This window comes from Mycteria americana, chromosome 3 (assembly GCF_035582795.1).
Source record: "Mycteria americana isolate JAX WOST 10 ecotype Jacksonville Zoo and Gardens chromosome 3, USCA_MyAme_1.0, whole genome shotgun sequence".
Classification (NCBI taxonomy): Eukaryota; Metazoa; Chordata; class Aves; order Ciconiiformes; family Ciconiidae; genus Mycteria; species Mycteria americana.
The window spans coordinates 2,714,928-2,729,960 of NC_134367.1; the positions used below are offsets into that span (position 1 = coordinate 2,714,928).

A 15,033-nucleotide genomic window follows, 5' to 3' on the forward strand; every position below is an offset into this window, starting at 1 on the left:
TCACTTTATGGTTTAGACACAGGCAAGATCTTTTTGTTGTCTGAAAGTTCAAGTGGTTTGGCTCAGGGTCATTGCTGTATGTCTTCATAAAATGCAAGAGCAGCCATTTTATGCTTGCTACAGAGTATCTTTCTTATTTTGCATTAGATCAAGCTATGTTCCCTCTTAGACATGCATAATATGCAAGCTTCCTATTCTAATCAGCTGTAAGCAAATCCCAGTTGTTTGGCAGATTGCATGCAGTAAAATCTAATGCTAGGATGTCTGTCCAAAGTGCTCGCCAGACTCTGGTTTCTTGAAGGATCCAGCACCTAATGAGTTGTTTTTCTTTTTCAGGGAGCTCAGGTGCTTTTTGTAGCTTTGTGTTCTCTCTCTCTCTCTCTTTTTTTTTTTTTTTTTTTTTAAATAATAAAAAAAGAGAGCTGTGGGAGGGGCAACTCCTTGCAGCAGACTCCAGATAAAATTTTTGTACCTGCCAAGGTCAAAATAACTAAAATCAACATTTGCAAAAGGAGCCTTGTTAATCTGACCTGCAACAGCACACTCTGGTGCAATAAACCCACATTTTAAGAATGGGATTTCTTCTCTAGTCCAGATACTCTCCTGCATTTCTCCAGGACCAGCTGAGATACTTCTGTATTCTGTCTCCCTGCTCATGAAGGTGAGAAGCAGGATCTCATCCTGAGTTGTAACATTGTCTTCTCATAGCATCAAAGCAATTATCATACATATGGGGTTGGAAATCTCTATATAAGTGCCCAGATGCTTTCAGGGAAGATGTAAAAAGGCATCATTGTTGCTTACTGTGCAGGCTGATGTAATTTTTGCTGGCTCCAGTGGTACCAGTGTATGGGGCAATCTGTAAGACCAGATTTACCTCTTGACCTCTCGTTTGCTTTTAAGAATATCTGCTGGCTCCTTCAGAGGTGTCCCAGCTCACAGACCCCATACGTTGGAGCATACCCCTGACTGCTTACATGTGCAACATCCAGCTGCCCTGTTTGCCCTTGCAGTGATTTCATGTCACCGTGCACCATGTCACCAGCACGTAAAGTGATGTTGGGGCATTGCATAGGGAGAGGAGGTATAGGGGCAACCTCAATTCAACCTGAGTTCCTACTAAGAAAACATGCGTGTGACCTGGCAGGACTGAAGAGCACCAGCAACTATAGGCTGCTTAATACCTGCCTAGGTAAGCCTCGTTTAAGAGCAGCCATTTTGTCCTTGGGTGCCTTTTTCAGCTCCATCTTATGTCCCTGGCACAAGGGCTGACTTTGCGACGTGTGCCAGTACCGCACCGGTACTGTGGAGTTCTGGCATGTGACTGAAGCTTCGAGGCTCAGCATAACCCAGGTGGTGATGGTGATTATGGTGTTTGTCACTCTTTCTACCTATCCTCTCCAGTCTGTGCCTAGTTCACGCATGGCTATCAACCATGCGGCTCTGGACAAAAGCTCTTATCTCCTATCCTGTATTTTTTTTTTTTTTAGACCCTGCTATTGCAGCTGTGGGCATTCTTCTTATTCACATAAATATGTAAATCCTTCTAAACTCTGCTAAGGTCTTCAGGGTTCTTTGGGAGAACTAATTATACCTAGTTTCATTTTGTATGCTAAAACGTGTTTAAAAAGTTGGAGGTCCCTTTTGCCTGAGTAGCACGAGAATGAATAAGAAAGAACATTGCGTTTACCTTCCCGTGATCATTCATTGCATATACTACTATCAATGTGCTGCTTATTTATCTCCTCTCTGAACTAAACAGTCATTCTCTTATCTCTTCTCAGATGGCAAGTCTTCCCTTGCCTCTAATAATATTCATTGTCACTCTTCTCTGGACCTTTTCTATTTCTACATTCAATTTTTAGTGACCCAGGGTAGGTGTGTAGGGACAGGAGCAGAACTGATTACCATATTTCCAGGGTGAATATTCCGGCTTATACAGGCAGCTGAATCTGATTGCTGTTGTTCTCTGACCTCCAGCCTAACATCTGGTTTTTGCTGATCCCTTTTGTGTATTGATTGAGAGTATGTTTTCTCTGAGTAGTCCACATTGATAGGTGTGTCTCTTTCCTGAACAGTTACAACTAATTTAGAACCAGTCATGTATGCGAGAAGTTTGGATTTGTTCTTTTCCGTGTGCATTACCCCGCTTTTTGCAAAGATAGCAAATGAAGTTCAGTCATGGGAGTGTTTAGATATTTTTGAAATTCACAACAATTATCTGCTTTATTTGTATCCAATATAAATAATTCACTTTCCAGAACATTATTTAACGTAACTGTTAACGCCAATCATTTTAGGTCACAACTTCTCTGAGCCAAGGGCTTGTATTCTGTTCATACGCAGAGCCTAGTGCAGGGGGCTCTCTACAATCATGTTGAGACCTCTAGATGCTGCTTGCTGTAAGGACAGTGTAAAAGTATAAGTCTAGTGCTGTGGGTTATCTCTCTTTGAGCTTTCTTCTATGTCATCACTAGACTTTCTGTAATCCTTCATGGTATTCTTCCTCCTATGACTGTTCTGTTTAAAGTACGCAGAGTCGAATAGTAACACAAAGCTCATATTAATTAGCTACATTGTTATTTTCTTACCTGTTAACATGATTTCAGGAGGCAGGGGAAGTCATGGCATACTTCTCACTGAAACTGTGTGGACTGGACCCTGGCACATTCAGTCTACATTTTGTGTAGCTGTTTTATAATGACTATTGACTGTAGGCTGTCTGGAACAAAATTTCTTGATCATATTACAACCCATGTAAAGGTGATGTGTCTTTGGATGTGCTCTGGTGCAAGGGTATAACAGTTACATTCTGCTGTCTCTATGTCTGTACTGAAGGAGCTTGAGACAAGGCTAGGGAGCGTACTCGCTCTTTGTGAGCAGGTTCCTGGGAGATTTAGCAGATCAGGCAGTGGCAAACGGCTCCCTGGGCAGTGACAAGCACAAGTGACCATAAAGCTGCGATCCTTCCCCCTTTGGCTCTTTTTCAGCCTGCTTAAAGCCCTGAGAAAGAACTAGACAGTCCTGAACTGCCAAGGAGGGTCATTCCAGGTCCAAGTTCAGCTAAAAGGGATAGTCATCGCTCACAGTGAGATTTACCTGACCTGTATGTAATATTATCCGTGGAATAAACCCACTTAAGTGAATTACAAAATTAACTTCTTGAGTGATCTGGAAAGTGTTCGGAAGGAATTAGTAATCAGGTTGGCACCTTGTCACCTCTCGCTTTGATGCAGCCAGCTGTTGGCATGGAGTATACGTGCGCACCATCCAGCTCAAAGCACTGTTGGACTTGCCCATTTCTGGTTTCTAGAAGTATGCACAGCGTTCCTGCTGACTCTCAACTGCAGCTAGGCTCTGAACAGAGTCCAAACCTACCTCAGTGAAAGGAAATTCTCTGCCATCTAGTAACAGATGTGAGGTCTTTATACAAGTAATAAACAGAGTAATTACATGGAGAAGTGAGGGAGCAAAATTCCTAAGTAAAACTCGTAAGTATGTTGTATCATGTATTTATGGACTCTTGGTCAGACTGTGGAGCGCTTTAAACAGACTAAAAAGAATGCTTTATCAGAGAACCATATGGGCTTTAACCACAAAAGTCACCACCACATCCTAGATTCGTTTCTATCCTTTTTTTTTTTTTCTTTGTAGTCCAGCATAGCAGAATTGACCTTTTTTTGTTTGATTTTCCTTTGGAACATGCGTAAGTTTTAATTTATTTTGAATTCTGTGCTGTTTGTGAGGAACTCTGTCAACAGAATAGAAGACATGGATGTGTTCCAAAGAGCTTTTTTAATATGATTTCCTTATAAAGAAAAAAGAATGAGAAAATAGGGTACATAAGTACAAAACATATAGAAAAAGTCATCTGATTTGTTGCTCATTATGTACATAGGCTGGCACTCTTTCAGTTTCTGTAATGCTCCTTGATATTCTCTTAGTCACAGGAGTGTTGGACTGGGACTTCCAGTTTCGTGTCCAGTTTTTCTTGTTTCAGTCAACCTTTATTATATCCTTTTCAAAACCTGAATTTGCTATCTTAGAAGCAAGTATAGCCAAGGGTACAAAAGCCTGTTAGGAGATGGCTGCCCAGCAGGCTGTTACTGTTTCAGCAGTTAGATATCTAAATTCCTGAGATTGTTTGTGACCCATCCTTCTTGGATCAATATTATCATTTAACTAAAATAAATCCTTACCTCCATCTCGTCTCCAGTGTTGGTCCCCTTCATGTATTTATGGTAAACCATAACCTCATCTCTGCCTTGAGGTCTGCTCAGGTGAAACATGCTGTATCTCTTGCAAGATAGGCTTTCCATTCCTCTGTCATCCTATGATTGCCCTCTGAGATGTTCAATTTTAAATTCATCTTTCTTGAAGGTGGGAGGCCAGGATTGTACATAGTCCAGGTGAGGTCTCGTCCAAGTATTTTAACGCTTTTCCTTCTGGCTTGGAAATAGCCAGCATCCTCAGCTATATCAGGCTTTGCCTTTTTGGTGGTTTTGTTGCATTGTGTTTTTTAGTCATACTACAGTGACTTAACAGACAACAATCTTTCTGTTACTTCCAGCTGATGATCTTTTTGTGTATATGAGTTGTTGTTGTTGTTCCCAAAGTGTATGACCTTGCATACTGCGCTGTTAAATTTCTTTTTAGTTTGTGCCCTTAGGTTTGTCTATTACTTTTTATGATACTCCAATTCCCTGTATTGACATGGCTTCTGACTTTGTCATCAGCAGATTTCATTACTATGTTCAGACTTTGTGTCAAGATCATTAAGTATTTTCATTCTTAAGATAGTCCAAAGATGGTACTTGAGGAATATCACTGATAGCCATCTTCCAAGCCACTATTTTAAATTTTCAGTCCAGTTCTTAGTTATATGTTTCCTTTCTGCCCTATCTTATAATTATACTAACCTTTGTCTTTTCCAAAATTAAGAATAATTTCCCATTTGTCACTGTATCAAATGCTTTACTGAAGTCCAAAAATAATAAGAATTTATTTTTCTAGACAGAGGACATATAGTCAACTACTTCTCAGTTGGTTTTGGAGCGTTACTACTGGTATGTTTTAGTTGTGCTTCCTGAAGAGATGAGACTGTCCCCAGGGAACCTGGCTTTTCTGAGGTCGAGTGGCAATGACATTTAAGAGGAAGCACATGGCAAAAAACATGGCTCGTGACAGGGAGCACAAATCTCGGAATAAGGAGCTGTGGATTCATTTCACAGCTCTGCAGCTGGTTTCTTGTGTCTGTATCTTAACTTTGCTGTTCTTCTACCTCTTAATTCTTCTAATAATATTAAAGAATAAGATTAAAGTACACAATTTCAGAATACTTTTAAGGGGTTTATGATCTGGTTATAGAAAGTGTTCTTGAAATACAAAGCATGATGGATGTTTTCTAATGAAGTAATACTTTTGAGTCCTTGGAGCTTATTATTTCCAAGGTAGTTATTCACAATCCTAGAGGCAAAAAAAAAATATTAAAAGTTGGATAATAAACTCAGCTATTTCCTTTCCCCATGGATGGTGAATGGTCATTCAATAATCTGTAGAAAATAAATAAAAAGATGTTGCTGCTGCCAGACTTGAGAAGTGGTACTCTTCAAGGGTCCACAAAGCTACCTCATTGCTTAAAACTTTCCTTAAACTTTCTTCTTTGCTATGATGTCTACAAGGAACCTCATGGAGCTGGTCTTGGCACCATAGTAGCTTAATCAACTAGCATGCTGGCCTGTGCTGATTCATTATTTCTTGTTCTCATGTGCTTATATCCATCTGTTGCATTGCATTTAGGTTGCAAGGCAGGGAATAGATTGATAGTAAAAAAACCAAAAAACTTTTTCTGCTTTGTGTCTGTACAGCACTTAATACAGTAATAGTGCTGGTCCAGATCTTGAAGATACCGGGCATTAGGAAAAATATATGTACTGACCCCAAAGTCAGAAGCTTTGATCCTGAGCCTTTTGACTTTAGGCACTGGATATCCTGCAAGAATTGGCCTTATCTCATCTTTTGAATCCTGTAGGATCCTTTCATTAGTTTAATCAATTTTTATTTTCTGGAAATGCAGCAGCAGTGGTGGCTGTCTGTGCACTTCCAAGCTGAGCGGACCTGAGTCTGGTCCAATACTGGAAATTGAAAATAAAAACTTGCGGGTCTTTAAGGGGAAATGCTAGTGATTATGTTGGAAGTTGTCAGCTCATACTAAGCTTTATCACAAATCTCATGTTTGGTACTTTTCCTCTCCTGGAGGCTTAGGACAAAGTGAGACTTCAAGCTTCATAGCCAGGACAACTATAAAATTTTGAAAAACATGACCTTACTGAGGCTAAACTAGTAACAACTTGAGGGACCTTGCTGCTTACGCTTAACATTCTGTACGTACATTTTTTTGTGATCCAGTGCTGAACTTCCCATTAAAGCACACATTTTGAGGCAAAGATAGGCTATTCTGCTAGAAATATCTTACTTTAAATGAGCAGAAAACTGAGTTCTGACTCTTGACAAGTTTAATATTTTCTTCGAGAGAGCAGAGGATGATGTTTTGAGTTGAGTAATGTAAAATCCAAGTCATACATTTTGCTATTTATTTGTGTTGCCAAATAAAGCCTTGGAATCCTCTGCTGTCTTGCAAGTAGTATCTCTAATAACCACAGCGTTGATTACAGTACATCTCATTGGAAAGGTGGGTCACCAAGCAGCAAAACAGCCCTTAGGAGTGGGTGGGTTCTTACTGAAGTCCCAGGGCTGATTTCTGCAGGGTCTCATCACTTCTTAGAGATGTTTCTTCCATGGACTGATCCTGCCTTAGCTTGGCTTGCTTTGTGAGAACTAGCTAAATCCAGAGGATGTAACTTTAATAACTCGTCTCCTGTAGAAAGTTAAAAAATGTAGATGAGGTGTTTGTTTCACAGTTGTCTTCATAAAGGTCTTGTTTATCAATCGGTTAAGTCCAGAGGATTTAATACACATAAATATCCCTGTAGCGTGTAGATCTCAATTTAAATATTGCAAGTAAATAAAGGAGAACAAGAGATACTATTATTCATGCTTAGATGCCTTGTTAGGAAGAGCTTTGAAGGTGCTGTATGCGCACACCAACGTGTTGTTGAAATATTACAGAACAATTCTCACTTTATCATGTCTTGATGTGTTAGCTGCTTGCTGGCTTCGAAAATTTTCCATCTCCCCCCCCCCCCCCCCCCCTTTTATTTTGTGAACAATTTAGTTAGCTATGTTAGTTTTGGGAGCCTGCGATACCATTAAGCTTAAGGATAGTCATAAAATTTTAGCCATTGTCTGCTGTCAGTGTCTTCAAGGTGCCTTAAGCAGAAAGCACCTATGTGTTTCAAACTGCTAAAAGCTCCAAACCTTTCTACTCAGAAGAGAGCTGTTGTGTAATTTCAAAAATATTCTTATCACCAAATCCAATTACAAGGAAGAGTAAATCGCCACCTCCGATGTCTTAACTATTCTTTTTTTAATTGTTCATTATCTCGACAGTAGGGTGCTATAGATTAGGAGGCATAGATTATCTTTTGCAAGTATGAGGCTTTCAGAGCTATTATCAATTAATTCTGGTTTTAAACAAATTTTAGGATAACATTAATATCTTGATAGGATTGTGTTGGTGCTTGAGACCGCTGTCAAAATACTGGCAAAATGATTTTTAAAAAATTAGAAACTTGATGATGTTATAGTAACTTTGAAGGTCATACGGTTTTACATACTCCAGTGCAAGGTGTATTTTTGGCATTTTAATCTACATTGCAGAGTAGATTCCTGCTAAGAAACATCAGTAAAATGACTGTCTCGGAGTTTAGGCACTGATTTGTAAAACCAGAATAGAGAGTCAGCTCTATTGTATGAGTTTTTTTCGTGTGTACTGAAGTGACTATGCAATTTAATGTACACAAACACATACTGACGAGCGAAATAATTACGATTTGTGTATGTCTGATGCTGTAAGTGGTCTAGTCCTGTTGAGATCTCTTCTCCAGGTTTGCACTTCCATGAAAAGAAGTACAAGAATGAAATGTCTCTTACAGTGAGAGACTTAAAAACTGTTCTCTCCCTAGACAGAGAGTATGGCAATACCCTCGGGTTGAAAGCTCAAGCTAGGAATGAGATGCAGATTTTTAAAGAATGAGGATTTTTACAGTTTGGTTCCAAAGCTTATTTAAAGTTATGTTAGATTCTGTGTTGGATAAAATCCCAAATTTTTATGTTGGGACTGGATATCTCTGTAGGTCGAACAGAAGATGTAGGCTTAATGCCAGAATTGCTGAGAAACCCCTGGTCAGTGCTGTAGAAGAGGTCAAGCTGGAGTGCTACAATGGTTTCTTCAGTCCGTAAAATCCATAGACCTATGAGAGCCCCTAGCTAAATTGTAGAGCTGTAGGGAAGACAGTAGAGAGCTGGAGCAATCGTATTCATCGGTGTTTTTTCTGGGTTTGGGATTGTTTTTTTTAAATCTGTCTTTTGCCTGGATGGAAGGTCTAGTTGAGCTCACACCATAGGGATGTCCAAATTGAAGTTCATCTGCTTGCATCTAGAGAGCTGCAGTTCTCATCCGTAGCTGATCTCAAGTGCAAAAGTGGCTCACCGGATGTTTCGTGTAGCAACTAAACTGGTGGTTAAGTTTTGCAGTCCTGGGGGAAAGAGAAGATGGTGTCTTCAGTGTTATTCTCAGCTCCATCAGAGTTTATCTGTGGAGAGATATCTTTGAGCTTCAATTTTGCTGTCTAGAATAGAAACGACTTTACTAGATATCGTGGGGTGCACTGTTTAGTTGACACGCATGCCGTTACTATAGAATCTGTAGAAATATCAGTAGATAAAATGGGTGGTGTCATCTGTTGACCTCACTGAAAATGGCATTAGTGATATTCTTGGCCAGTATTTACCGGGAAATAAACTAGTCATTACACTTTCCGATGAGATTATGCTTTGAATGTCACTTCTCTGACAGTCTGTCCCATGCCACACGGTGATAAGATCTCAGGCACAGATGACAGTCTAACTTCAGAAATATTTCCATTGATTTGACAGCCTGAATAAGAGTTCTGTTAAAAGCCACAAAGACTGAAACAATGACCTCTTGCTACTGGGTGATACTACGTTGATAAATATACTAATGAGAGATAAAGTAGGTAACTATATTCGAGTGTTTTATGTAACTTGTCAGTGGAAAGCAGAAGTACTGTTCGAAGGGAAACTAGATAGGGAGCTGAAATTACAGGCAGTCTTATCGAAGACAAAAGAGCAGCTTGCACTCTCGTGTATTTTGAGACACCAGAGGGTTTGGCAGGGAGCTCAGTCCTTGGTGGCAGCAAGATCTTCTGCTCATCAACAGGGGTCAGATGGGAGCTGGCCCATTTTCCCTGGGCAGTTCTTTTTTTCCATACGTCCCTGGGCCAGTCGCCGAGCCCATTACTCAGGCTTTGCTTTTAGTTGAAGAGGATGCGTGTGAGCTGCCATTGAAGGAACCGGTCCCAGCTGCATGTTTCAGCCGTCTCCTGCCCGCCTCCCTTGGCTGCGCAACCACTGCTCTTGGCACGTGTGGAAAGCTGGACCAGAGAAGCAGTCGGGCAGAAAACCTTTCCCACAAAAAGGGAATGAAGGAGAGGGTAGGATCATTCCTTTCAGTCTGTGCTTAAATTGTGTTAAGCTGGACTGCAGCCCAAGTCTCGGGGAAGATGGTCTTTGGCGGAGGAGTTAGAGCCCCGACAAGAGTGCTGGGATATTTCACTCGCAGGTGCTTCCCACATTGATGGAAGTGGGAACCCAGAGATGCAACCAGAAAGTTAAGTGAGGGAGTGAACTTGCAGCATGTCCGCTGTTCTTCAGTAAATATCCATCTGCGTATTCTTACCTCCCGTTAATTGCAAGGTAAATTATCCTTCTTTCAGCGAGATTGCCCTGATGTACACATACCTGAATGACCTCACCTTGAGTGTGTGTAATTCTGCTGTAACAGCTGACCCACGGTGAATTGTTACCCTGCAACACATTTGAGCCTCTCTGCTTTGAATCCCTTCCACGCTTTGAAGCTTTAACCGTTATGTCATGCTGTAAACTAAGCCTTTCCCCAGCCCAGGGTCTTTTGAGCAATGCTGGGTTTTTATCTGTTTGTGTCTGACATCCAGCCCTATGAAAAAGCACCAAACCTGGCCGTCCTTCCGCTGCTCCGTAGCTTGGGTCGTTTCAAACACTTCCCTGGCAGCTGCAAAGCTGATACGAAGCAGCAAAACTTCCACTGGATTATCAGGAACACTACTGAGGCATTGCTTAATGCATCTGATATCTAAGCCTGGATAACAGAAGCCGTACAGCCGAGCAAAAAAAGATTGGCAGCTATTGCAGGAATTCAGATAGGGGCACCTTGGTAAAGAGGGGGGGGAATGCGTTTACTTCCATTACAGAGCCGGGGGCTGAGATGGATTCTCTCTCCGTCATTGTCCTAAGCACATTATCCCTGAAAGAAAGAGGGTTTCTCTGAATCTGCAATTTTTCTAGGCTTCAGTGTTATTGAAATGAAACCGCTTCAAGGATATCTACGTTCTTTACCATCATACGGATTCTCATCTCATGTAAATTATTTGACCACTTTTCATTTTAATCCTCCACTGTCATTTTCTACAAAAGAGATCATTTGGTTTCTTCATTGAAGGTATTCAGCTGACAGCTGCCCTTTGTCTAGAAAGCAGTGTGCCTTTGCAGGATTTACTTGTGCCTGCTCTTTTCCTTTTTCTTTTTTCTTTTTTTTTTTTTTTTTTTTCTCTCCTTTTAAGTTCATGTTGCTTCATACTTTTCATCTGTAGTTTTCTGGAACTTTTCAGATTGTGAACAGGCTGTGGTTTGTAGCTGTGAAGAGAAATTCAGACATCCCGCGTTCTTTCCCTGTCCCTTAGCAAGGCTATACCTGACTGATAGGAAACAGAACTGGGGGCACATTAATTAATTTCCTGCTTGCAAGAAGAACTGTAGTCAAAAAATTCACAGTGTTTTCACAGCTTCTCCATGAGCAAACCAAAACAGTCAATGATGAAGTCTTGAATTTTTTTCCATGGCTTCTCTATCTTGAAAACTCAGTTATTCTCACCTACTTTCCAGAAATGTTGGGAGGCTTTAAATGTTGTGCTTTGTGTCATGGTATATCACCCACCAGTCCTGCCAAGACCTTGAAATAAGTGATGGGAATGAAACATGGATGTGTTGGTAGGATGTGTATAAGGAGAATTTGGAGGATGAAAATCAGCTCTCTCAGTTGAGGTTGTATGTTTTTGGTTACCTGTTGCTATGAGACCTTTTCCTTTAAGACTGAAAACTTCAGAGTATGATCTCTTCTCTGCTAAAACCAGCTTGCACTGTGTCGAAGGTTAAAAGCACAATATGGTGATGGAGAAGAGTATTATCAGGAGAAGTTGAGGAGAAGATACAATTTTGGGGAGCATGAGTTGAGGGTTGGACAAGTTTATAGGCAGCTTGAATGTGTGGGGGAAGGAGGAGGCACATCATTAATGTGGATAAGGAATAAGCCAGCAGGTGGAAGGAGAGGCAGGTTCTAAAATTACTGTGTCAACTTCAGAAACCAAGTTTAACTACTCCGGTAGTGCCCTTCCAGCTCCCCTCTGGTACCCCCTGCGCTTTGTGATCTCCACGAAAATGTCTTACCAGGAGAGCTGCCTGAAAACGCCTCAAATTTTTGGTGTTTTTTTCATAAAACAGGGTTTCAGGATGAAAAGAATTTCAGATTTTCAAGTGGGAATCACTTTTCTTGTAGAAACTTTTAGACATTTACATTAAAATATAAGAAATTTGTGTTAGAATTTAAAGAAAATGTTTCAGAATGATGAAAAATATGTTTTGATCCAATCAAATAAAAATGTTTTATAGCTTATTCAGTTGTAAAATGTGTTAAGATAAGAATTACTCTTTCAGCAGTGAGTTTTTTCTAAATCACAAAAATGATTGAACTACACAAAGAAGACTTCCCCGGTTGCCAGAAGAGGTATCTCATTCATTGTCCAGTTCTGAAAGTTAGCTCCATCGCAGGGAGACTTCCTGTTATCCCAGAGAACTGTAAACTTGAGCCTAAGTTTTGTTATTATTAGAAAATGTGAGCTTTTTTATTGGAGCCAGCAAAAGCGTGTGGCAGTCAGTGGCTTGCTCCAAGGATAGTGTTTAGTTACGTGCCAACAGAAGGATCACTGGTGGCTCTTGTGTTGTGTTGTCTTCGTTAACTGGTGTCTCAGGTTCTTGCATCAACATAAGAATGGGCAGTTCAAGTATACACCACTTCTTAATTTTACATCTTTTGTCATTTCTTCCATGAAATTAGGTATTGTCTAGCAGTTTTGTGACCACAGATATCTAGATCCATAATCTCGCATGATACCAGGGTTTCACCTTCTGGTTTTAGTACCATGTAGATCCATCAGGTTTTCTAATTATATGGAGTTCCTTTTGTGGTGTTTGTTCTTGACTTTTGACAAGTGTCTATAAACAAAATAATGTTTAGCAAAGGGAGCCTATAAAATAGCTGTTATGGCTACCAAAATTTGCTGAGTTAATTTTTGTACACATAGTGATGACCTGGATTCCTCATTAGGGCTCCAGGTCATACAATATATCCATATAAATAATAGTACGGCAGTTTTCAGCTGTGATGTCTTGACGTTCCTTTGTCTCATGGCACTTAAGAGAGGAAATAGTTCTTGGCTCTGGGCAGGGAGCGGAGTGCTCTGTCTTGTAGGTGGGAGAGCTGAGACACTGTCATAAGGCAGTTGGACTGGGATCCTGAGCTTCTGCCTCCATCACTAACTACTAGAAAAAACATTTTCTGGTCTGTTTTCCAAGCTCCCCCTTCTCCAAAAAAACCTTTGTACAGAATACGACCCCTTTGAACAGAAATTTGCAAGTTAAGATAGACACACTTATCACTTCAAAGGCTATAATAATAGAAAGGATGATATATCTGGAAGAGGAAAGAATACGTTTTAAAAATATGCCATGCCCGGAGACTGGGTGTATTGCTGGGAGGGGGAGAAAAAAGAAAAGAAAATCTCTTGCTGATAATTCGGAAATTGTTCCTGCTGGTGGCAGTGCCAGAGCTGACAGTGCTACGTACTTGAAGCTTCCCAGAAAGTAAGAGTAACCAGGTGTCCTCCTCTTCAGATCTAATGGCAGAACCTCAGCTGTTTTTTCAGAGTAGGATCAAACATAGTGGGAATTGCAATTATGGTCAGTCTCTCTGGATTTACTTCATAAGAACAACTTAGAGGTCCAGGGAAGAAGTAGTGGGATGTTTACATGTAAATGTGATTGCCTCCAAAGCCCAAATCGGTAGTATAGACGTAGTCTGCACTTCACTTAGTGAAGATGGAGCTATTTCTGTGGTTTCATTTGCTCTCTAAGCTAGCAAATCAAGTGGAAGTACATTAACAGTGCGACTGGCTGCGCTAATGTGTGATTTCTCTTAGTCAATGAGTAGCAGCTTTGGAACAGGACTCCGTTTGTGGGCATGGCTGCAACGGTAAATAACACTGTGAACAATGGGACGAAGAAGTAGTAGCTAAAATTCAAACTGAATGTTCAAAATTGGTATTTACAGTGAGTCGACCTAAATGGGAAGTGAAATGGTGAGATCTGCATTAGTACCACTTATTCAAAAGAAGGTTGGACAGAAACAGTTGCTGTATGGAACAGAATCCAGGTTTCCATAGAAAGTAACTGTGCTGGGGCCGATCCACCAGAGGAGAAATACGACCATGGAAAATAATGATTGCCTAAATATGCCTAACTCTCCTACTACCAAACGATCTACAATTAAAGGAAATACCTTATTTTCAAATACAGAGCAGCTGTCCAAGAGCTGAACCTGCTGCTGATCAAAGTCGATCAAAGAATTCTTAGGATTATATATTATGGACAATCTGTAGAAAACATGTAGTAGTCCCGGCTTGTGGCATGCTTATCAGAGTCCATTGAAGTAAACAGGACTTTTTGTTGTTTTTAATGCAAATCCGCTAAGCTCTGTAGAATGTAAATCAGTTCATTAAAATTTCTAAAGCACTTAAATGAAGTAAAAGAGAAAGCAGTTTAACTTTTATAGGATGTTTACTGCATATAAAGTACAATAAAATCACAATTATTCAGAAAAAAATACCGTTAAAATATGCTATACCTAATATGTTGTTCTGGGGAAGATTTAAAATTTCTAAATTGTGATTTAAAAAAAACCAACTAGTCTGAGTCTAGAAATCTTACTGTATTACTGTGTAATTTTGCCTGTACAATCTTCATACCATATCTGTCTGAAGTATGCAATATTTGTGTGCGTTTGTGCGTAATATATATACAAGTATGTATGTATGTGTGTATATATTAACCCAGGGATCAAAATAAATATTGAACAGCTCCTTCATTTGTAGGATGCTGCCTAAGCTCAGAGTATGTCAGGGGAAAAAAATAAGTAAATGATAATAAAAAAAGGCAGAGGCATGGCCTATGATGTCTTCTGACGTGACGCTTCACTTGACAGTCTTAACTCTGGTGTTCGTGGCGTTGCCCACTTTGTGGTATCTCCTAGTACAATATTCCGAATGCCGAGGTGACACTGCAAATGTTGAGATAATACTCATTTATCTGAGGTATTTGGGAAGTTTTATCCACTCTATGTGGATATGAGCGCATGCCGATATTACCTTATGCATATACAGGTTTACATAAAATTTACTGCATCTGTGTTACCTCTGTAAGAGTGATGCATAAACTAGCAGTTGACACCTTTTAGTGAAGCTGCTTTGGAGCATTCGTGCTCTGATTTCTGAAAAAAACTTCTTTTTCTTTCTTTTCCCACCCCTTGCAGTTACTTCAATGAGAATCAATATCCAGACGAGGCAAAGAGAGAAGAAATTGCAAACGCCTGTAATGCAGTTATACAAAAGCCAGGTGAGGAGCTGATCGTGGTGTCCTTTCCAAAGGCAATTGCAATTAGATTTCAACATCGCCTGCTAAATTCAG

General features: G+C 40.2%; 1 protein-coding gene across 13 annotated transcripts in view; it reads left to right on the top strand.

The window, feature by feature from the left end:
* The window catches only part of HMBOX1 (homeobox containing 1), a 124,270-nt gene that overhangs the window by 84,621 nt on the left and 24,616 nt on the right, over positions 1-15,033 (top strand). For all 13 annotated transcript variants that reach the window (XM_075497669.1, XM_075497673.1, XM_075497676.1 and 10 more), the window contains one exon: positions 14,879-14,961. In XM_075497669.1, coding sequence (XP_075353784.1) covers positions 14,879-14,961 — 83 coding nt within the window. The remainder of the gene's footprint in view (positions 1-14,878; positions 14,962-15,033) is intronic.